Source organism: Tinamus guttatus, unplaced genomic scaffold, assembly GCF_059628265.1.
Source record: "Tinamus guttatus ecotype Peru unplaced genomic scaffold, ASM5962826v1 Tinamus_guttatus_pri_ptg000060l, whole genome shotgun sequence".
NCBI classification, from domain to species: domain Eukaryota; kingdom Metazoa; phylum Chordata; class Aves; order Tinamiformes; family Tinamidae; genus Tinamus; species Tinamus guttatus.
Genome location: NW_028288594.1, coordinates 10469081 through 10492150, shown reverse-complemented (window position 1 = coordinate 10492150; position 23070 = coordinate 10469081). Strand labels below are relative to the sequence as shown.

The 23070-nt window shown below is 42.3% G+C and overlaps 1 protein-coding gene across 5 annotated transcripts in view; it reads right to left on the bottom strand.

Moving 5' to 3' along the window:
- KALRN (kalirin RhoGEF kinase) overlaps positions 1 to 23070 on the bottom strand; it is a 467999-nt gene that overhangs the window by 225570 nt on the left and 219359 nt on the right. For all 5 annotated transcript variants that reach the window (XM_088519566.1, XM_088519562.1, XM_088519564.1 and 2 more), the window contains exons 7-9: positions 18373 to 18564; positions 13638 to 13769; positions 10791 to 11021 (exon numbers count right to left, since the gene is read on the bottom strand). In XM_088519566.1, coding sequence (XP_088375692.1) covers positions 10791 to 11021; positions 13638 to 13769; positions 18373 to 18564 — 555 coding nt within the window. The remainder of the gene's footprint in view (positions 1 to 10790; positions 11022 to 13637; positions 13770 to 18372; positions 18565 to 23070) is intronic.

Genomic DNA, 23070 nt, shown 5'->3' with positions numbered 1-23070 from the left:
ATTACTTCTACCGCTGAATGTTCAGTGGTAGCCACTAAACACTCAGAACAAAACAAAATAAAACCCCTAACGCATTTACTATAGATCCTTCAGCTCCAGCTGTAACTACAGCACAATTATGTTAGTGTAGGCAGGCGTATTCATGGTGAGCAGGGTAGGGACCTAGCTGAGGTAACAACTCCTCACCCACTCAGTGGGAAAAGAGCAACCTATAGACACAAACTGACTTGAGGTATGTATTCATTTGGCTCCTAATTTCAGTGCTCTCAGTAACCCTCTGGAACGGCTCTAAATACAATAACCTGTGAAACTGCACTCCTAATTTAGACATAAGTTAAGTCAGTACCATCTATGCTTTGACGCTATCAACCCACTAGAATTGTTAACTAGTTTAAATGAGATGCTAAGAGGCAATTAAAAATAGAAAAGACTAATAAAGCAAGGATATGTTTTACAACAAAGTGGCCTTAAATGCCAGCACTGGTGCTCCAGGCCCAGCCCTGGCACTCCCCACTGAACTGAGAGTGCTTCGCCATGGAGAAAACCACTGATTGACCAGAATATTACATAACATGCTGCTTTAGGTTGCTGTGGGGAGCAGAAGATTTAATCACCTTGGTTTAACAAGGCTTATAATCACAGCACACAGCAAGATGAGTTTAGTAAGAGAGCAAAACTCAGCTGGGAGAAGGGCCCCAGCACAAGATCTCCTATCAGTAACCTAAGAGCTCAGCTGGATGGTTCAGTGTTGCAGCAGTGCCAAAAACTCCTGCCAGTATCAGGGCTCCTGTGGACTAAGCAGCATAGGAGCACTCACCCCTTTTCTCATTGGGCTCTGACATGATTTGAGGCCAGAAGCAAAGCACAAAAGCAAAAACAACGAATGGGAAGAAGGAGAAAGAGGAGAGCAAGGAGGAATGATGTGCCTCAAGCACCAGGAGTGACTCTCGGTTCCCTGGCAGATCCCAAGCATGACCTATGCACGATCTATTCAGATAGTCTGACCTCTCAGGCCTTCCTCCTCGCAGTCCAAGACACTCTTTGCACCAGGCAGTGCCTAGAGAGCAAGGAATGGCACAGGGCTGGGTTTGGGGCCGGCCTCCTGGCAGGGCAGCTGCTGCAAGGTGGCCACAGCATCCTGGCTACTGCGCTGCCAAAGCAGCTGCCTGTCCCACGGCACCCAGAGCCCAGCAGGAGTCACAGCCCAGGGCTGTAAGTAAATGAGGAACGAGCCGAGTTGTAGTGGTGTGTGAGCAGCTTTGTATGGAGCATATAGGTCCCATGCTGAGCCACACGCTCGCTATGCAAGACAGGGAAGAGCTGCAATAAAACGCCCTGGGGATTTAGATTGCCGTGTAACCTATACATAACTGTACGGCTGATGTCTTGTACGTGGCACAGCAGCAATGTACCTTGAGGGAGTCTTGACAGGTAGAAGGCCAATGACCTTCTAGACTGACCAAACAGATGGAACAGGTGGCTACGAGAGGCTGTGGGGGCAGGCAGAGAAATGGCTGCTAAGGCCTGAGTCCATGGCAGACCAGCACGGCGGGAGAGACTGTAACAAGAAATGAGGGTGCACACACGGGCAGGACCAGGCTGAGGAAAAGGCCTCCCAGCAAGGAGCAGCCTTGAGCTCCTCAGGAGGGAAAAGGCACCTAAAGGAGTGGGAGTCTTGGGCAGGAGTGGTTGGGACTTTCCCTAGAAGCATCTTTCTTTAGGAAAAAATCGATTTCCATGAAACAAAAGGAACCTGGGAAAACTCCTTTCTTTCCTTTTTATCTTTTTATTCTTTTCTTTTAGCTTCATGTCATGGCTCCTCAGAACATGGTGTCCCCTCATCGTGCATAGACTTCCTGCTCTTCCAGTTTCCTTACACCTCATTCAGTAGAAAAACCTGGGGAATAAGCAAGCAGGGAGCAATGCCCCAAAATACACTCTGTTTTTTCTAAAGTTCTTTTTGCTTCAGGGAGGGGTAAATAAAAAAGTTTTTTTTTTTTTATGTTTGCTTGTTTTTTTAATGTTTGTGTTTTTCATTTTCATCCTGATTTGGGAAGGAAATTGTCTCAAGGTCAAAATGTTTTGTATGTGGCTGAAGCCAAAAATAAAAGTAATTCTCTCCCTCCCTCTAAACATATCCCATCCAAAAAGCAGGAAAGAAGAAACAAGTAAAGAACTAGCAGAGCAAAGGGAGGAGAAATGTAAAAGAACAACAGACAGGCCTGAACTGTGTTTGTTTTTCATGTTATTACATTTGAAGGACATTTTTGTTAAAAGGGAGTCGAAGCATAACATGAAAGAAAGTTTATAGCTGTAATAGTATACAGGAGTTTGGGCCAACCAGCTCTGTCTAAATGTGCCTGGGGGTCACCCCAGCCTAGGCAATAGCTTCCAGAACTCCAATCCAAAGATATTAACTTTAAAAAACAAGGAAGAAATTTTGTGCAAGTTTCCTATGAGGGATACAAACAAAAGAAGTTGCCTAAAAGTCTCCTATGCACTAAAAAAACCTGTGTTCAGTTCTAAATAGTGCACAAACTCTCTTTCGAGGGCAAATAGACCAACAATCATCAGCCAAGCTGCTGGCTAGAGCAGCTCCTAAACGAGGTGCAGCTAAGGGGAGATGCCAACACGGAGGGCAGGCCGGGGCAGAGCTCACGAAGGCAGTCAGTGAGGGGGAAGGCAGAGCTGCTGCAGGCAGGTTTGAGAGCTAGTGAGAACCACCAGCAGCTGGCAAGAGCTGGTCACGATGCCAGAGCAGCTCAACCTAAATTGGGCCTTGCTACCCAGCAAGATATCTCACTGTGAGTGCAACTCACTGCCAGAGGGGGGAAAGGAACCAGCTGGCTGAGCAGCTGCTCCGTGGAGGAAAACACAGTGAAATTGTTACGGTTATGCTTGAGGAACTAGCTATCCTTGCCCTCTTCATTATCTGGCTAGTTTTCTCTCACTTTAATGAAAATACCTTTTGTTAGCCATCTGTCAGAAGCACTCTGAAAGAGGACTGATAACTCTGAGTGACAGGAGGGATCATCAGTAAGCTGGCAGGCCATGTGAGAAGATAATTGGGAGGAAAGATCACAGGAAAAGAATGGGGAAGAAAAGAATGATTACTTTGGACTCCAAAGCAAATGCCTAAAATATCACTCTATTTCTTAGCATAACAGATGACCCTTATTAGACTTTTACATAGTCCCAATATATCCTGTAAGACCTTCTCATAAGGGTAACACTGAAGGAGCAATGACTTTGGGAGCTTAGAGCAGGGATTTGTGAATCAGACATCCTTGCATGAAGACTTCTTGCCATGAAGTTCTCAGTGACCTTTGGCAAGTTGCTTAAAATCACCCTGTCAGAAAACACATAATCCTGAGATGAAAGGAACCGCAATAGGGAAGAAGTACTATTGTATTACTACTACTTAAATTAACAAAGGAGAAAACCTTCTGGCATTCCAGACTGTATTTATTCAAAGATCTTATTTTTCTCCCTGTCTGCAGAGACAATCACTCATTCTAGCAATTGTTTTAAAAATATATATACATATATATACACACACATATATATACAAATATATATATATGTATATTTCTGGAGAAAGTTTTATATTATTTCTCTTCCTCCTCTACAGCATCCCTACTATTTTTGTAGGCCTAATCAGTAACAGACAAGCCTGACTCTAACTCCTCCTTTGCCATGACAATGAGAGCCAACGATGCCTTTTGAAAGCAATAAAATAAGCATCGTATTTTTGGGGATGTTGACATGCAAATAATCCTGGGATAGAATCAGACAACGAGGAAATGCTATATAAGGAGGATGATTCTGCTCAAGCGTAAGAGCAGCAGATTTTAGCAGTTTGCTGCAAAACAAATTGTGGATGAGGAGGACACTGAGTGACGCCCCCGACGCTGGCTGCGGGGCTCGGCGCCTTGCAGGACTGGGCTCTTGGATCCTGAGGCATCTCACCCAACATGAGGTAATTAACTGAAGGATGTGTCTCAAGAGCCTACCCTCTCGTAGTCTCCCTTGACAGGCAGCAGTAAGAAATGGAAATAGGGTGAAATTTAAATCTTAGACAGACTGAGTCATTTTCTGAAGATGCCAGTGTCTCTCCACTGACTATAAAAGGAGACTATGCATTAAGCTCTTGACTTGGATGATTCAGTTACACTCCTAAACTTAGGCAGGATAAATTCAGACCAAGGATAGTTGCCTCTACCTACAGAGAATTAAATGTGTTTTCATACCAACTTTTCTCTACAATGAATCACATCATCCTTACTCACTATGAGACAGATCCAAAGCCTAGAGGAGTTAATAGGATTTCAAAGGCCTTTGAAAAGGCCTTTTAGAGGTTCCTAAACTCCCAGCGAGAAACCAAATGTTTCCAGTTCAGCAAAGTGCAAAACAGACCATCAGAAAGGACTAGGTCATGAAGGACAGACAATGCCCTAAACAAGAAAAGCACTTTCTTGGGTGCAAAGGACCTTTTTTTTTTTTCAGTCCCTCTTCTTACTTCAGTAAGTTCAGAGATCAAGCTGGCTGGTTCAGATTTCCTCAGATCCTATTTCTCAAGACAGCTGTGGAGATTATCAAAGCATTCTCGTGCTGCTCTTACATCAATGCTAAGTAAACTTCAGCTAGTAACTGAAGCTGGCCCCTGAAGTTTGATATCCCTAGCATTACTGCTCTGTGTGGAAATTAGGAAGTGATCATTATTATTCTTTAATCAGTGCCTCTTTAAAAGCACAAAGAACAATTGTCTGCTTGGATTAACAGCGATATAGAGGAAAAAAAGATAGACAGGTTGATTCCAGATAATTTCAAGTTACACTTTATATCGAATTATGCAGAGGACAGAGTATTGTAAACCAATGAACCTTAAGGAATTTCCTGAACAAATATCATTAAATGAAAATGTAATAATTTAAACCTCTAGTTCTTTGTGAAGAATTTGGCACAAAAAATACAAGTTAATATTGATCTATATTTAAAAAGCATTGTTAGAAGTTCAAAACAGAGCTCCCTCTCTCCCATAAGAGTATTTAAAGCTCTTAACTGCTTAGGCTGACGGACTTAGACTCTCTGACATGTTCTCATAGCAGACACTGATCGCTGGCCACCGAGTGCAAAGTGCCACTGCCTGGGCACAAACACAGAGCCCAGGTCTTTTGACAACCATTGAACATGTTCAGATATCAATGTGCCAAGTATTTATGCTCTTGGGAAATTATCCTGTGGCCCTTTGAAAACACAGACAGATATATATGCCAGAGACATCGGTAGCTCTGTCCCTTTTAGGACCCTGTCCTCTTTAGTTAGGACAAACTTGAGCATGCTCTCCATAAATGCTCGGTGCCTTTGCAGGCTGAAGTTCCACCCTGGAACTACAGAAGCAGCTCTATGAAATCACCAAAACTGAAGAAATACGTGGGCTATATTCCCTCATCTGCCATGGCTGCCTTGTGCTGTAAATCCAACACAATCTCATCATCAAGCAACAGGAACAGCAGCATGGAGTGCTCTTACTCTACTTCTCTGTTCCCACAGCAGAAACATATATAGCCAGGAGAAATCACCACCTGAAACTGCTGCATATTCTCATGCCAGTGTGAATTCAAATTAAGGAATGATATTCCTCTTTTTGACAGTTCAAAATAAATGAGTAAGTCACTCAGCAACACTTGCCTTATTTAAACAGCCATGTGATCCTTAATTCATTTCATAATATCTGCAGGATACTCATCAGCCTAAATGTACCGCCACGCTACTTTCAAACCGCTCTCAGTGTTAGTTACTCATCAGGCGTCTTCAGAGACGAGTGGGGCCACACATCTCTCCACTACCTAATCTTGCACTAACATTGGTTGAAAAGGTGCCAGTTCGTTTGGCAGGAAGGAAAGGAATGGAATGCAAATTGCTCTTAACAAACAGTTGCCAACATGTTTTATTTCATGGTCTGTGACAAAGAGACGATGGAAACAAACAAAATAATCCTTTTACTATAGACTTACTCTCCTTTACTGCATAAATAACAGTGTGTGCTTATTCCACATTGGACAAGTGCTAAGGAACAGGCTGTTAGGGACATAGAGTGGGCTTGGGGGTGAGGACATTTTATTAAGTTACCTTCTCAAGAGCTACATAGGGAAAAGTTGCACTGTGATCTATCAGAACTGTGTGGTGCGAGATATCGGATTATAAATCAAGCGTTGACACTCAGGCCTCAACAATTGCTGGAAGGCCAGTGTTATGAATGCAGAGGCACTGATCTCTCAGTCATGGAAAACAAAAAGATTTCTCTCCTCTTACTTCCGACTGGGAGAAGGTTGCCAAGCACTTTTACCAGTACTGATTCCTGATTTTTTCCATTCCTTTGTAGGACAATACAAGTTAAAACTTCCATTCACTACTAAGTAGCGTTTCCATCTTCAGGGTGGTCACATCATGTATAACTTCTACGTCTGAGAAGCAGCTTAGAGAGGCACGTAGCACAAATACCTCAAACAGGCATGTGAGAAACACTAAGTATATCTCATTACTTGATAATTTTACCAAAGGGGCCGTGGAAATTCGCTAGGATACTTTGAATTTTAGTGTTTTGATTACTGATCTGTCAGTGATAGCTTCCTATGGGCTAAATCTGCTTGGATGATGTATACAGCATGTGATGCCTTCTTGCAGGGTGCTGGGGCTGAGGGCAGAAGTAAATATAATCTTTATTTGATTGCAATGTCCTTTTTTCTTAGTTACTGTTTGCAAATAAATCTCTTGTTTTAAAAGAGCCAGTGAAGACAATGATTGTATATAAAGCCTAAAAGGACATATATAGCTTACTTGCTTCTGTGTTTGAAACAAGCTATGACCAAGATGGAAAAGTACAGAATTTTGTAGAACTCTTCATTGCCTTGTGATCAAAACAACTGAGTACACGTGTGCATGCGTGGGGGGGGAGTACAAACCTAATCCTCTAAAATCTTATGTGAAAGCTAAATGAATCATGAACTGCCTCAAATATCCTAGTGTTCCTCTGCAAATGGACTACGTAGATCTCATGCCTCACATGAAGTGCACAGTGTGCTCAAATGGAGACAGATAGATGCTGGCAGGACATTTTTCTCCATACAAGTGATGTCAGCAACAGGGCATGATCTGGTTTCTTGGCCAGAAAAAGCCAGACACGTTACAAGTTAAAGTGCTTGGTTATGAAGAGCGACAGCCTTTTTTCTGCAATACTTCGCAGTCTCTGGCACCCCTGGCAGCTGGTAAATGTAATGATATCAGCAGGGCCACATGGCTTCTTTATTCATCACCAGAAGCAGATAACCATGCACAGAAACCAAAGTGGTGTCCGTTAACGTAGCTGAGCATGAAGCCAACAGAACATAGACTCACAAATTCAGAGAAATCCAGGTGACCCTAACAAAGGTCCAGCTTGAGTTTTTAATAGCAAAGATTTGAGACATCACTACAGCACACAACAACACTGGCACAGCAACACTGCTGGCTTTCTTAGTAAGTGGCTACCCAGGTGTCAATAAGCATCTATTACCAAGTGATATCTTGTCCTTCACCACTACTCTTTACCTGGCACGAGAAGCCTGCTCCATTTTGCCACGTACAGTCACCCCTGCGAGCAAAGGGCTTCGCACAATGCTGAGAAAATCCTCCAGCACAGACAGTACCACAATATCCACCTATTTTATAGCTCTTCCTTTACAGGCAGCTATCACAACTACATGAAAAAAGTAGGAAGTGGCACTGGCAGTGACCTCAGAGATAATCACATTACTCTTAGGAGAAAAAGGCTGTGTCAGACTGGGTGTCAATGTGTGTCTGTGTACACAGATGGACAAAAGCACTGAGAATTTCCATGAGAAGGGACACAGGCTGCAGAATAAGAGCAGCAAACTGACAATTCCGCCACCAAAGCACTTTAAAATGCCAAGTCCAAGGCTTCCACAGACCATTTAATAATGCATCTGATGGGTCTCCACTTTCCTTCTGCTTTAATGGGTGTGCTTCAGGCTTCACAGCTTCACTTGAACTAGTTTATGAAGTGAGAGAATTCAGACAAAATTACTGCCCCTGTGAAGAAAAAGGTGATGGGGGAGACCATGGAGTAAAGAACAACATTATAAACTTAATTCAGCTATTTCTAAGGCTGCTCAACAACATCTGTTCATGGTATAACCCTCAGGCTACCCTTGCTGTTTTACAGTGTTACTGTTCACAGGGGCAAAGGGAACATATTAAAGAGGGCAGAGGCAGGCAGAGTAAATCAGGAAGTAGCAGAGAAAGGTAGGCAATACTGGAGATAACATGAGAATAATTTCAATTTTCAGTGTAAATTGAAATTGGTTAAATTGGCTGGAGGATAATCTACAGAAAGGAAAGACTCAGGGGCAAAAAAAGAAAGCTACCAAAAACAAATTAAAAGAACTGTAGCAATTGTAAAATACCAGTATGAAAGTTAAAGAGATTTTTCTCTTCACTGCAGGATAAGATTGCAGCACCTCCTCCCACAGCTGTGTTCTTAAGGAATCAAGCAACAAAGCTCTTACCTATCTAAAATGACACAAAGAGTCTCTAAGAGACAACTGAACGAAAGAGGTATTTACATGCTCAGCAAACCAATGTTTTTATAATGATGCTAAAAACTTTTGGTGTTAAAAGTACTCCTTGTCAGTGCATGTATGTGCAACAGGATTTGTTCTCCCGCAGGTTTTCCTTTTTAGGTTCAGACCAGAAGATAGGAGAAGTAGTTAAGTGTTAGTAAAATGTGACAGGGCAGAAGATGGTAATAGCTAAATGTTACTTATGCTTAGTGACAGCATATCGATAGACAGCTTCACCTGCTAAACGATGTGCACTTAACAAAATAATCACAACAGGAACTGCATGACAGATATACATGAGGTGATTATTTTGCAAAAATCATACCCAAATATCTTCCTTCTCCCAGTGGATTCTACACTTCACATTTCTATTTAGCTGATAATTTATGAGTTACCAGATATTTATCTTGAATAGTACAGATGTTTAGCGAACAGGATGACTCATCTCTTCCTCTCTACTTTCTAAGCAGGACAAAGAGATGCCGCCAGCAAGCGTTGCTGGGGCAGAAACACGCTTGTCATTAAGCTGTTGCTTCCCAGATAATAACTATGCATTAAAAGAAAGATTTGGAAAGATTGCTGCCAACAGAACCCACACCAAGAGTGACATTCTTTAAAGCAACTGTTACCCTGTGACTCTTTTTGCCTGTATTTTTCTCTCTCACAACAGTCTCAGTATACACAAAGACTAGTTGTCTTTGGAAGCAAAGGTCATGACAGGTTCTCATCACCACGACAAGTAGAAGTTTCCTCCATAACCCTTCTAAGCACTTGCACCCATTTCAGAAAATGTAAAGGAGAATTTTTGGACCAGAGGATTGAAAAACAAACAAACAAAAATGTAGATCACCCTAGCAGATGAAGAATACTCAAGTTAATGTGGATTCCTATTAACATGATGTAGTGTAATTGGAGAAAGCGTAAAACCATCAGAATTTATAACCCTTGATTTTTGAAGTTGTAACTGCAACACTTGTTAGTATAATACTTCAAAGTTCATACTTTGCAGAAAGTGTTCTAACTGCATTTCAAGTACATGCGCTGTTTAATGTATGGTTTATGAATTTTATTACTATGCAGTACATTTGCTGACATATAACGAAAGTGAAGTTGCTTAAATTAAGCATCTGTTACATTCAAACCCTGTTTTAATTATATATACCGCATGAATATTTGTGTGATTTTATAGGAAAAACCTAGCCAGTACATTTATGGCAAACTTTTCAAGTCTGTCAAATAAACAGTCAAATTTATTTGCAAAGGGTTTCTACCACAGGAGGTCTGACCATACTAGTGCCCTTCTCCTGTGGTTCTCCCAGGAGCACAATTTTCCACCTTGCATACGAGGTGTCTGTCACCTGTCACTGCTGGTTCATGTCTGTTTTGCTTAGGTCAGTTTTGTCACTCAGTGCCTACCTCATACTTTATTGAGAGAAGGGCAATGGCCTAAAGAAACCCAGGCACATCAAAACCCTCCATAAACACAAACCATTCAGCCTCCTTGTTTATAGCAAGTGCCATCCTGCTGCCAACATCAGTTTTGGCCTGTTTCCAGGCCCTTAACCAAACCACACCTTCCTGAGTGAGCAGAGTCCTGTAACATCCCATGATCATCCTTATGCAGCTAGCAGCCACGGGCATGAAATCTCACACTTACTGCCATTTATGCTATTGGAGTGGGATTCAGGTGGATTCCTTTGGAAGAAAAGATTTTTTTACCCACGAACTTACCTCTGAGAGCTCAGATTGCACAGTGTGAATTTTATTTTTGAGGTGGGTTCTGCTCAGTAGGTTGTGCTGTTGATTTGAGCCAGCAAATCCTTATCTTATACTGGAATGCCCCTGCCTCCCCCCACTTTTTTTTCCTCCTGTTAAACATCTTTTTTTTTTTTTTTTCCCAAGCACAGTAGAGCACTTACAGCTAAATTTCTCATTTGCTAAAAATTACAACTAAAATTAGCATCCCATTTCTGTGCTGACCTAGGGACTGACTGATGACTTCATGTGAAAATGAGAGGTAGAGAAAGGTGAATTAGACATTTCATGTATCAAGCACAGATCATGCTGACTTAACCTTGGTTGTGTCACTGTCCTACAGATAAGACACCAAATAAACCTAAGGACTCCAAAGAAAGGGCCATTCATTTCCTCCTCCAGCAGCATCATTACCTGTTGAACATCCTGCTGGAAAACGCAGAGCTGCAGCCTTTGATGTAGCCGGACCTTCCTGTGTTGCCAGATGCTCTCCAGGCGCCGCTGGTGATGCAGGACCTCGTGCACCACATCCAGCACCTGGTGCACAGCCTTGGAGTAGTTGGCAGTAGCAGTGAGGGATTCAGAATTCCCAGGGCTCAAGGGACGCTGTAGGACATCCAGCAAAGCTTTTCCATCCTGGCTCACCTGAGAGAAGAAATAAGTTTATCAACACTGTGCTGATACTTAAACATCTAATTGATGACAAAGAACAGTCTAGCTGATTGTTTCCACTGTGTCTCTTTATTTTAGTGGAAAAGGCAGATTCGTGAGCAGAGTCCTGTAACATCCCGCTGATGATGCTTGATTTGTACTTAAACATTTATCACTTGCTGTAGCTTCCTATGGGGCCTCCTGGGCCGCTCTGCAGGAGCACAGAGCTGCCGGGGCTGAACGGGGACAGAGATCCCTGAGACTACGTTATGGGCTGGAGCTTGGGCACTGAAATCTCGACATGTACTGGAATATGACAGGTGGCATTTGCAATAGCAGGTCTATTTTTGTGGAAAGTGGCATTTTAAGAAAGCCACAGATGGCAGTCGCTCCTGTATGATAAGGGAGAAGCCTTTCTTTGTAGGATTAGTAAATATGAATATACATTCAGAAGTGTGACATTCAGATTCTATATTTCATTCAGTGACAGTGAAAAAATAAATTGGTCTCTTTTCTTCTCCAGGAATAGATCAGAGGGATCTAAAACCTCAGTTTCCAGTGAACCTACAAGGTTTGCTTGCAAATGCAAAGCCATCTGCACACGTACAAGCTTTTTTTGTGCATACTAGGATACACTTGCAGATGCAAAGGTATTGGGCATTTAAAAAAAAAAAAAGCTATTTCTTGGAATCTTTCCTGAACATTTTTATATTGCAGGGGAAAAATGAAAAATAAACCATAAGAAACAAGATGCCAACAAACATTAACAAGTGCCTGCATGCACATGTCCTCTAAAAATGGCTTTATGAAATACATTGCAATTGTAAATTGAAAATTAAATATCAAATATCCCTTCCAACAGAAATGTTAAATGAGGATCCTCTTCTCTCTTTTCCCTCCCAAACAAAATGCAGAAAAAGTGACAAAATTCGTGAGAAGAGTTTCTATTTCCAGGCTACCAGAGACCTTGCTAGAGAATGGTTCATTTAATTTTTTTTCGCCCATTGCGAATATAGAGCACCATCAGTGAAACTGAAAACATTTCTTGAGGATCTCCATGTCTCATTTATTTCTGTATCACAAATTGCTTGTTCAAAGGAAACAATTATCCTCTAATCCCAAAGCTGTGCCTTTTGGCAAGTCATGTCACAGCCCAATCTGTTGTAGCAGTGGCTATCTGGTGCAACTCCAGAAAAATCTGCAGAACCATTGAGATTACATTGGCAAAACTAGGAGTCAAATCTGATCCTATTAGGTGGGGCCAGGCAGGTCATTGAGATTTTTTTTTAAAGATTCAGGACAATTTGGAATTAAGTCAGCAAGTGACTGGGGAGCCTCCAGGGAATGGGTTTCCATATTCAAAAACCGGTTGCTGCCGAGGACCAGCGGGAGCAATTTGCACTTGCTGAACCCTGCTGGGGTCACAGAGGGAACGGCTGCACTGGCCAGCAGCAGTGCCCAACACTGAAACCGAGCAGAACTTCAGCAAAGAACAGCAGGGCACGGGTTCTACCATGGCAATGGTATGGAGACGGCAAGAGCTGCTGGGCAGGGAAGAGGCAGAGGAGGTGACGAGACCCACTGCATCCTATTATAGACGCGAGAAGATAATCAGCACTGGGAACGGGAGGCCAAGGCCATGCAGTTCATTAAAGCAGAGCAAGTTCCTGCTGGCCGGACTCATTCACACAGTCCTGTTACTGGTCCTGGGGCCTATGACTGGTCTGATGCTGTCCCCAGGCTGGTGCTACAACATCTCTAGTATAGTCCCTCCCGATTTACACCTTCCTGCAAACCGTTTGCCATAATATAGGCCTGTTTATACCTACAGCTGCTCCAAAGCATGGCCCCTTACGTCAGGTTTTTTTTTTACATTCCTATACTAGAGGTGGAATCTTGTGATTTTCCCATGTTGGGGTCAGATCCTCAGGTAAACTGAGGTAAACTGAATGCTGGCTGTTTATGAGCAGCTTTTATCTCATACTGCAGGATAGATAAGTCTTGAGGAGAAAAAGTATGTGAAGAATCTTTACAGTTTTTTTGACAAAAAGTCATAGGGTAATTTTTAGTCTTAGCATCCCTGACACGCAGTTTCAAAGGAAAAGAACACACCCCTTTTAGGTGTTGACTGACAAAAGCATTTGCAAATATACCTAAAGCAGCCTTTTACAGCCTTCGCTACACTGAGGACCTGGCATCTCTGTGACTTCATATATTTAGAGAAAAGTGTTTTTTTCATCCTCTGTTTCCATTAGCACATTCCACCTGAGCTAGAGCCAGGATTCATTCACAGCAGGAAAGAAACATGATTAAAAGTACCACCAGCTGAAAGGGGTTTCCTGTTCAGCAGAGGCAGTGAAACAGCTCTTCTTCAGAGCACCAATGCCAGTTCCAGATTCCATTTCTGTACAGTGCTTATCCTCCAGATTTGTCCTAGCAAGAGGATGACTGAGCACAGCCCAAATCCTACAGCCTAGGAGTAGATTGACCCCTTCTGTGAGAAGCTGCAGTGACAGAAAGCAAATCTATCTTATTTAGAAAAGCTAATTCCCCAAAGGCAGTCCTCTATCACACAGCAGCTGTTGAAGTTCTCCTCCAGGAGGCACATACCTCTGTGTAGGCCTGTGTCACTTGCTCGTACAGAGACTGATGATGATGGATGGCCAATTCCAGGTCTTGCATTTCTGAGGGGAGGCCTCCTTCACTGCACATTTTGCACCAGGCGTCCACACCTGAAAGGAACTGAAACAATTCCAGAAACAATGAGCAACATCAACCCAGAGCAATGGCTCATCACCATCACCTTCAGGTAAAGCTGCTTAGATGACTGCAGTTTGGACCAAGGAAAACAGCCCCCAAAGGAACCTTTTGGTCTCTCTCAAACAGGACATTCCTGTCCCCTCCTCAGAGCTTCAGGAACACCTAGATTCAAAGGAATAGTTCATGTTTCTTTTGTTATAAGCAAATGGTCCTTTAAGCAGGGTTAGAAGTCACCAAAAGAATCTTTGCATACCAGGCAGAGATACTACAAGAGCTTTAGAAAAAAACATCAGCACAAAACACAGAAGGCCACAGCTATATTTGCGACACCTATTTGGCAACGTGTCAGCTATCGGTCTTCAGTTGCTCACCTGTCCTTAACACCACTGATTTAAGCAATAGGAAGCTCCCATTACACCCCTGCTGGCATCCACTTTGGTGAAACACAGACAGCCCATCCTGAAGCAGTTTCCAAGCCAGGGCCAGCTCAGTGGGATTGCTAATTGGATACCAAGGCTTTAACCTCTGGGTCACCCAGCTGGTTCTGGCCCGAGTCGGCAGTGATCAGATACCGTCACCATCTGATGGCTGCTCAGTAGCCAATGTGAAATGAGCTGTTGGTCTGAGGCCAGTTCGTGGTAGGCAGACATCCACAAAAAGGCGGAAAAAATTCACTGCCCCCGCAATTGTTATGGATTAGCACCTTGGTTGGAAGCCTTAAAGACAGCCAGAAAAGGAACAGACTTAGGGAGCAGAGGGATGGAAAGAAATATCTTTCCACTTTTAGAAGCCTTCAGAGCAGAATTGATGCATTTTGGCAAAACAAATTGGGGAAGCTCTCCAAGGTGCTGCCTGTTCTGTAAAAGAAAAGAGGCATTTAAGCTCTAGGGTTCCCATCATACTTTTCCTTTCAGCAGGGCCTACTTCAGTGACACAGTGCCTAACATACTACCCTTCTGTCCATACTTAAATACTTAATTGCTTCTCATTAGTATTTTCTCTTCCTCCACTTTTCTGTTAAACCAGCCTTCCATACTTAGGGATTTTAGAAAAAGAAGAAAAAAAGGTAGTTAATTATGCAAGAGATGCAGTGCCCTGTAGGAGGGATGTATATTGCAGTGATGCCACCCCCATGACCACAGCCTTATCCACGCCTGAAGTGTTCACCCATGGCCTGCTAGTAAACCACTCAGAGCAGGAAGGGTTGGGAGATTCAAAGCAAAGAATTTCAGTTCAACTCTGGCTCTGGCTTCAGCATCTACTTTTTTTTTTTTTATTAGCAGAGTAAAGCTATTTGCCATGCTGCTGTGTAATGAAGGTGATAAAGTGTTTGCATTGTAAACACTTCTTTTCAGTGCACAAAGATCCAGTGACAAAGATGAATTCCTAGGCATTCGTGTTCTACAAGGTGCCAATTTACCAGGGAAAAATGTGTTTCCCAGAAGATTAGTGGCCAGGATGGCAGGAGCTCTTGGGCTGACTTGACTCTTGATCTGTTGAACCTCTCTAGACGGAATTCCCAAACAGCCCTGCATAAAGCCAAAGTATATTTTGCTCTGAGCTCATGGAATTCAAATTTCCTATTCAGTTTTAACAGTATGGAACTGAGAGCAACACCTTCTGGGGCTATTACAAGAATCTCTTGGATGAAACAGTGAGCAAATTCTCAAATTCTTCCTCTCTTTTCACTTTCTTTCCTCAAAGAGGACATTCCATGATGTGCTTGCTGGGATCCAGGCGGGGATCTGATGAGAACAGTAGCCTTCCTGTTAAGGCTACTGGAATAAGGTAATATGGAAAGAACTGCCAGGTCAATTTTCAGCATGCCACCCTGTGCCCCATGCCCTGGTTGTCCCTGCTGGAGCATGGGGGTTGGACTAGATGATCTCTAGAGGTCCCTTCCAACCTCAGCCAGTCGGTGATTCATTCCGTGATTCTGTGATCTCTTGGCTGATTTAAGACATTAATCTGATCATTCTGACAGGATTTTTAGCGAGCATCATAGGAATACTGAAGCAGCCTTTTAGAGATTGCTGCCAGGAAAGGCAGGACACCTGGTATGTCTCCTTCCTTCCTCCACCTGGCAGTGAGGTGGCTGGAATCTCATCTGGTGTAAATCAGAAAAGTTCCCTTGCAACCAAAGGGAGATAAGGCACATTCTCCTCTTTTCTCCTGCAACTAGCCTCAGTCATACTAAAAAATATAAAAATAGATCACCTTCCACACTGGAATATATCCACATTGTTATGAGGGGGAAAAAAAAAAAAGATTCATAGCTATCTGAATTAATAGACATTTGGGGTACACCTCCAATGTCCTCAGAGTTGTACCTTGACCTGGAGATACTGGGGATTTGGGGATTTGGAGCTTAGTGCACTGGCTTTTGATCAAACACTTGTGCCGAAGACAGCCTGGCTGGAGGCTAAGTTGGCCAGATTTGGATATCCTTTTCAATTTTTTCTCCCCTTTGTTTTTCACTTTGGTCTTTTTTTTTTTTTTTGATGATAGCTTGGTATTTTTAAACTGTATTTTAAAAAAAATAAGGAAGACACAGACACACACTGGCACATGTGCACATGCAAAGACGCACGCACAGAGAAAGAAAAAGCAAAAACCGAGCTTTGATGCAGGAGCTCAGCCAGCCAAGTTCGGTTCAACATGCCACATGGATCTGCAGTAACAGCCAGGATAGCAACGTGATTCCAAGGCACATGAAGACAGATGTGAGGTTCAATTCCCAGCAGGGTTGACTCAGCCTTTCATCCTTCTAAGCCAGACAAATGGTATCCTATGCAGTTTGCTGTGTGGGGTCTTTAGGAAAAGGACCTTGAAAAACAAGTTGTTTCCTGCTCAGCTTGCATATTATGGAGCTCGCAGCAATCCTTCACAGATCTCTGCTCCAAGCCAACAACTGCCTTGCAAATTGTGGCGTGCCTAAAGCTGAAAGATCACGGTCTTATTAGACTTGCTTCCTGTTGGCATCCCAGAGAACTTCAATCAATAGGGAGGAATGAAAAAGGGACTGGAGCGGCTCATCACTCTGGAGAAGGAAAGACAATCTGTGGATCCGATTGGGATGAGGGAGGCGGGGGCACGCGCGGGGAGACAGGAATAGAGACTCCTGGTACTGGCAGAACAAAGGGAACAGAAAAGACTTGGTCTGGGGAGAGGAAACAGTAGTTTTTCCTAGATCTTTGTTGATACGTGCATCAGAGATCTAAACCTTACTGTAAAATGAGAAATTCCAGCTTTGAGTAAAAACCCTGAGTGATGCCAAATGACAGAGAATCATATTTGGAATTATTGTTTGATAGATCGCAGGCTCAGGCACAGACCAATTTCCAGTCACCCCACTTTTCACAGCACACCAAGGTGTTTATGACTAAACTATTAGTGTGCAAGTCATTGGTTTATCCTATCAGAGTTTCTGAAGCAAACTCTGCATATCAGTTTTGACTAATGGGCTGCCACAGACTCCCACATTTCTTTCTTTCAGCTGAGTTTACAGGTTTCACATCAGCACTTCCCTCTCCCTGAGCTGTCTCTTATTGCAAGTGAGGGGTAACTGCTATTCAGAATTAGCACGTTTTCTTTTCTCCATAGTACTGAGACAAGCCTCTGCCAGGCAGCACAAAATTAAGTTCTTTTCAAAGAGCTGACAAGAGAGGACTGAGTTTTCCAGATCCATTGATTCAGTTGTAAAGAAGAAAGAACTAACGTTTAAACTGTGTCATCACTGAAGCTTTTTTCAAGTTAAGGCTGAGGCAAAGCATCCACTTTGAGAGCGTACAAGTGAAGGACAACAAAAAATCATTTCTAGCTGATAGACAACTAAACACAGCTTTCTGTGTCATTGCTTTTCAAGTGATAAAGCTCCACATAAATTGCAAACAAAATTGACAACTCAAAAAACAAGAGATCACTTGTAAAACCCCCCCAGTGACGATGTCATAAACAAAATCTAAATCATTCTCTGGATGACTGGATATCAACTCTTTTTGATTTGTCATTATGAACATATAGTGATAGATTATTAATATGAAGACTATGACAAACATTATGGTGCCAAATGTGTTGAGATAGAAGCACCTTTACTGGGACTGGGCACCTCCTGGTACAGTTGTCCTATGACAACCCATGAGAGTGCTTACATGAGTAAATGCCCATTAAGGTGAATATTTATTCTTGGCTATGGCCAGTTGTCAATAAAAAGCATGGAAAAAGAAAAAAAAAAACAACAAAAATACAACTATTTTAATTGTGGTCAGAAACAACAAAGAAAATCTTTACGGTTCTGGATAGACTTTTCCATACATATTTTGGCTCATGAGACAAAGTTTCTGGCACATCACTTGTAATTTCTTCTTCAGCCACCTGAAGTATGGGTCATAATATAAACACAAGGTACAACCCCATAGTCTCTTTGACATTAAATACATAGAAAAACAAGTGCACAACAGCAGTGAAGAAAGAGCCCCAAAATAGTGCTTGCCACTGGAAAATGAAGGTAATCAACTTAGGTCCATAGCTGAATCCTCACTTGTAAGACAGGGCAGATCCTCTGCCAGTCCCACGTGTCACCCACCTGTTCAGCCTTCTGGTGGAAGACAGCAGACATGGCTAGGATGGTACTGCGCTCATCCAGAGCCGCAGCAAAACTCTTCCACTCCTGATCCAGCTGCGTAGAAATTTGTTTAATCTGCTGGGAAGCATAATGGCCTGCCTCAGAAAGCCTGGATGCAACCGACATGATCCGATTGATGTTGACATAGGCGTTCTGAAAATTAAAAAGCACACGTAAATAAAGAGAAGGAAGAACCGTGACCACCCTCTGCCTTCATTACACACTCCAAACACCAGCAGCTGGAGTAAAGCCAAGTAGTTCACTGAAAGCAATCAAGCACCTGTTTAAATATGCATGAATAGCAGGCATTCTACCTTCCACTCTAAAAAAAAAAAATCCCCCAGGAATCTTTTTGCACATCTACACCATTATCTTCCCTCCTCGAATTTACTTATTTCTCAATTTATTTAGATAAAACCACTTTAGGTGATTTGCTCTATTTTAGTTATTTGCTTCCCTGCTAAGGTCTACTCATTGCTTTTGATATTTCTGCTGCATTACTTCATATTTTCTGGATACTACTTCCACATATTTGGAAATGAAATATTTGTGTTCTGTCCTCCAGGAACTCTCTGACAGTTCTTAGCAGATGTGCAGACAAATGCAAAACTTTAAAAATTCAAGTACACTCATAAGGATATTCTATAGAAGGAAGAGTTTCCATAGAAATGACTATTAAATTATATTCTTCATTGAAAATGTTATCTTTTCTGTAGATTATTTTAAACTGTTCTCCAGCAGAGATATCATTTAACTACATTCTGAATTTAGAAGAAATCAGAAGACTACTAAAAGGGTGATATTTTTTATTCTTTCATCAGAATTTTTCATAATGATTTATATTCAGCCCTGAAGCCATGAAGGGATCGTTCTTTCTCAAGCTGAACTGCGGACAGCACTATAATATCCCAATTCTGCATACAAACATAAGCCTCAAATAAACAGCTATCTTGACAACGTCTCACGAAGATGCACAATGGAAAGAAAAATGACAGATATTTGTGTATTTCTGTAACTTCATGTGCTGTAAACACTTTCCTTCTTTCCCTGCTCTCACTGCAGGAAGGAGAACTCCCTGCACTTGAGAGGTTTTGTTAGTGTTGACTCACTGCTCTCTTGTCACATTAAGATGTTTCAAGAAGGGCTTCACGAAATCCAGAGAACAGAGTCCTGAAGAGCCTTATGCACAAGGCCAGACAGAGCTCTGATGATTTTAACAGTACTACTCCTGGACAAATAATAAATCAGAAGTGGAAGTGTTCGCTGGAGCAGGAACTCATCGCAGTTCCTCGGAGCACAATGTGGAAAGGCATCTGCCAACCCAAATATGAAACACAACAGAGCACTGCAGGGGCAGGCACAGCTCCAGACTAGGCTGCAAAGCAGGGGAAAGCAGCTCTGCAGAGTGCGCTGGGTAACTGCAAAGTTTGCTCACCATATCCACAGGGACTAAAGCGAAAAAGACCGGGGCTACAGCTCTTCCAGCCATTCTGCTCTCCCTGGTGAAACCAAGACTGTGATGGCAATTGCATAAATAAGAAAGACCTAAAGAAATACCCAGCCTCCAATTTAGATTCTTTCCTTATGCCATAGCATGTTCTTGGGATTTTCATTTGGCTTAAAAATGTCAGATTAATTCTAAAGAGAAAAAAGACTTTTTTTCCCCTTAAAATTAAAAGAAAACTGTTCAAAATTGTTTTGGATTAAAAAGTATTTTAAAGAAGTTATTGTCTGGAATTTTGACCACCACTGATACTGTCAAGCACCTCTTTAAGTTCCTCCAAATCAGAGACTGTAATTTAGACTAATAAATATTTAAGCCTGTCTCCCAAGGAGTCTTCATGGCCGAGCCTCAGCCAAGATCAGGTTTTAACATTTCAGCTCAGCTCTTCTCCTGGTGGAGAGCAGCATAGGATTGCTGCAGTTGCAAGAGTCTGGATGAGTTGCACCCATTGAAGACCTGGACTGTTTTTGAAGGAAATGTTGCAGAAATTTCAATTTCACATAAACGATGCTCAGCTTCTTCTTGGTTTTATGACTTTTTCCCCCTGCAGAATAATCTCAGTATTTGTAATGCAATGAGCATGATTCAGAGAGAGGAGAACAACTGTGAATTCTCTGGTTCCTTGTTGCTAGTATGTAAATGTATTAAATAGTAGAAGGGTACTTCAGTTGAAATATAGCAGATGTTCCTAGAGTCTGTTTTTTAAGTTAGGGAGATTTATATATTGTTACGTCTGTTTGTTAAATTTTTATATAGAAAAGAGGATTTCCATGGATGAAATTTCCTTTTCCTAGTTGAGGATTTTTCATGGAAGGGTACCAATCTGTCCTGTAGCCAACCCACTTACTTCATAGCTCTTCCAACGAAAAGCAGGAGCTGTTCTGGAGCCACCTGCTCATACCTCCTTCCACAGAGCCCCGAGTGGAGCTGGCTCAGGAAAAGAGAGTCTGCAGAGCTTCCCCTGCTGCTTCCTGCCTGACAAACGGCCGGCAAGGAGAGAGGAGCAGTGGGAATTCAAGTGCAGACTCTCACACGTGGGATGTCCTCTTCTGTAGAGCCCCGAGTGTGAGGGCAATGCCCGCTTTGCAAGCCCTTCACCTCACTTCACCACCCCACCTCCGAGAGGCCCAAATGAGGCTTGGGCACAGGAGACCTTGGACAAGGTCTCACAGAAAACCAAGACAGAATTAGGGCTTGAATCTGAAACTCAGAACAGCACATGGTCTAACTATCCTTTACCGTATCAGATGTTAAACATTTTACAGGACTTTTACTCGGTGTCACTTTTATTGAAGAAGGTAGGGCCAGGGGAAACATTGTTTGGATCTTTAATGTGAGTTGAGGTAAAATGACACATGATTTCAAAGCTTCCCAGAATTTAGTTTGGGAAGGAAGGGAAAAAAAAACTTGACAAGGATCCAGAAAAACAAGCCATTTCTTTTTCACCTTCAGGCGGAATAAAGCTATAAGACAATTTCTTTTATCTTCGGATGTGTAACACTGAGTAAAATGGAACAAAGATCTATGCTGCCAAGATTCAGCTATCCGTGTTTTGCAAAATTAAACCTTCCTTTCCCTCTGGTTTTGCTCATCTCTAAAACAGAATGATTTGAGATTTTTCTGTATTATTATTATATAGACCTTTTGATCCCCAAAGGAAGTAAATGAAAGAGGGCAACTGACAAGACTTTATTTTTCCTTTAGGCTGGAAAATCTACTACTAGCAGGTCCACACACGGTTCATTTTATAAATACCTGAGGCCCTCGTTGTTTTCAGACCAGAGGTCCCCCCAAAGAGGACTGCAAGGTAGCACTGATTTATGGCTACACAGGAGAACAATAGATCAAACAGTGTGAAAAACATATATTAATGTCTAAAAGTAAGGCCAAAAGCACTGTAGGGAAAAACCTGTATTTTATATAGATTTGCAGCCTTTCCAGAAGCAGTTCCTTTGTGAGAATTAATTTTTTATTGACTTTCTTCTTAAAGTTTTGAATATTCAGGCAAAAACAAGGGTTTTTTTTGCCTCCTAGGGATAACTAGACAGCTGGGGGAATGGGAGCAGGGAGGAGAGGCTCTAGGTGTCACGCTATGCAATAATTTCTCATGTCAATTTAGGAAATACTTGTGCAATGCCATTCAAGTGCAGAATACCTCATGTCATACAAGCACATCCACCATTTCACCACCTGCTTCTGCCTAAACAAGGCCTCGATTCCGACCTTCATTACCAGCAACCTACCTGCTCTTTCCAGTGTATGTGATCACGGCTAGAGTCCTCACACGTGTTAAGGCAACAGCCTTAAGTCTCAGCAAAAAAGCACTGACAAGCGTGGAGTTTCAACTATGGAATCATCTCCCACAGCGAAATACACGCATTCAATCCTGATCATCTTGCAGGCATGCTGTGAGACCTTCCCTCTTAATTAAACCTTCCCACTCTAGCTGGAAGACTTTCTTCTGATGCGCCACATAAAAAGAATACACATTTGGGAAGGAAAAGTGAGCAGTAAGAAGCATTAAATCTGCAAGGAACTTGGCTGTGCTGGTCTCATTTCCTAGAGAACTAGTTGAGATATTGTGATGGCAAACAGTGAAGGTGGGCCATAAGAGCAAGGTTTGACAGATTCATTAATTAAAGGTCAAATTTGATTGTTTAATAGTTCTTCTTTAAAAAATAACCAACTCACACTGTTACTCAGAGAGTTTAGAAACCATCTGTGAAATGAATCCAGCACATAAATCCCAAGGAGAATGTTTCAGTGACAAAATATTCTCATGAGATATCTTTAAGATCTTTAAGTTTCTGTAACAAGGCTAATTACATGTACCCTGTTGACGAATAAAGTCGGATGGCATTTTAGCTCAGCCTACATAGAGAAAAATACAGTTCGCTCGCGATAAACATTGGAAGTCTTCAGAAGACATCATTAGCCTTTGCTGGATAACTGCAATGTGTCTGAAATGCACTGGGACTTAAGGACAATCTGCACCTCTACCAGTGTCAGTGCTGCCTGGCAGCAGGGCGGGCAGCAGTTCCAGCCCTGATCCCTGCCCTGGATGTTATGGGCACAGAAGATGATCGCTTATTATTTAGGGACGTTAACAAGCCAAGGCCAGGAATGGTCCTGGCAAAGGAAACACGAGTAGCTTC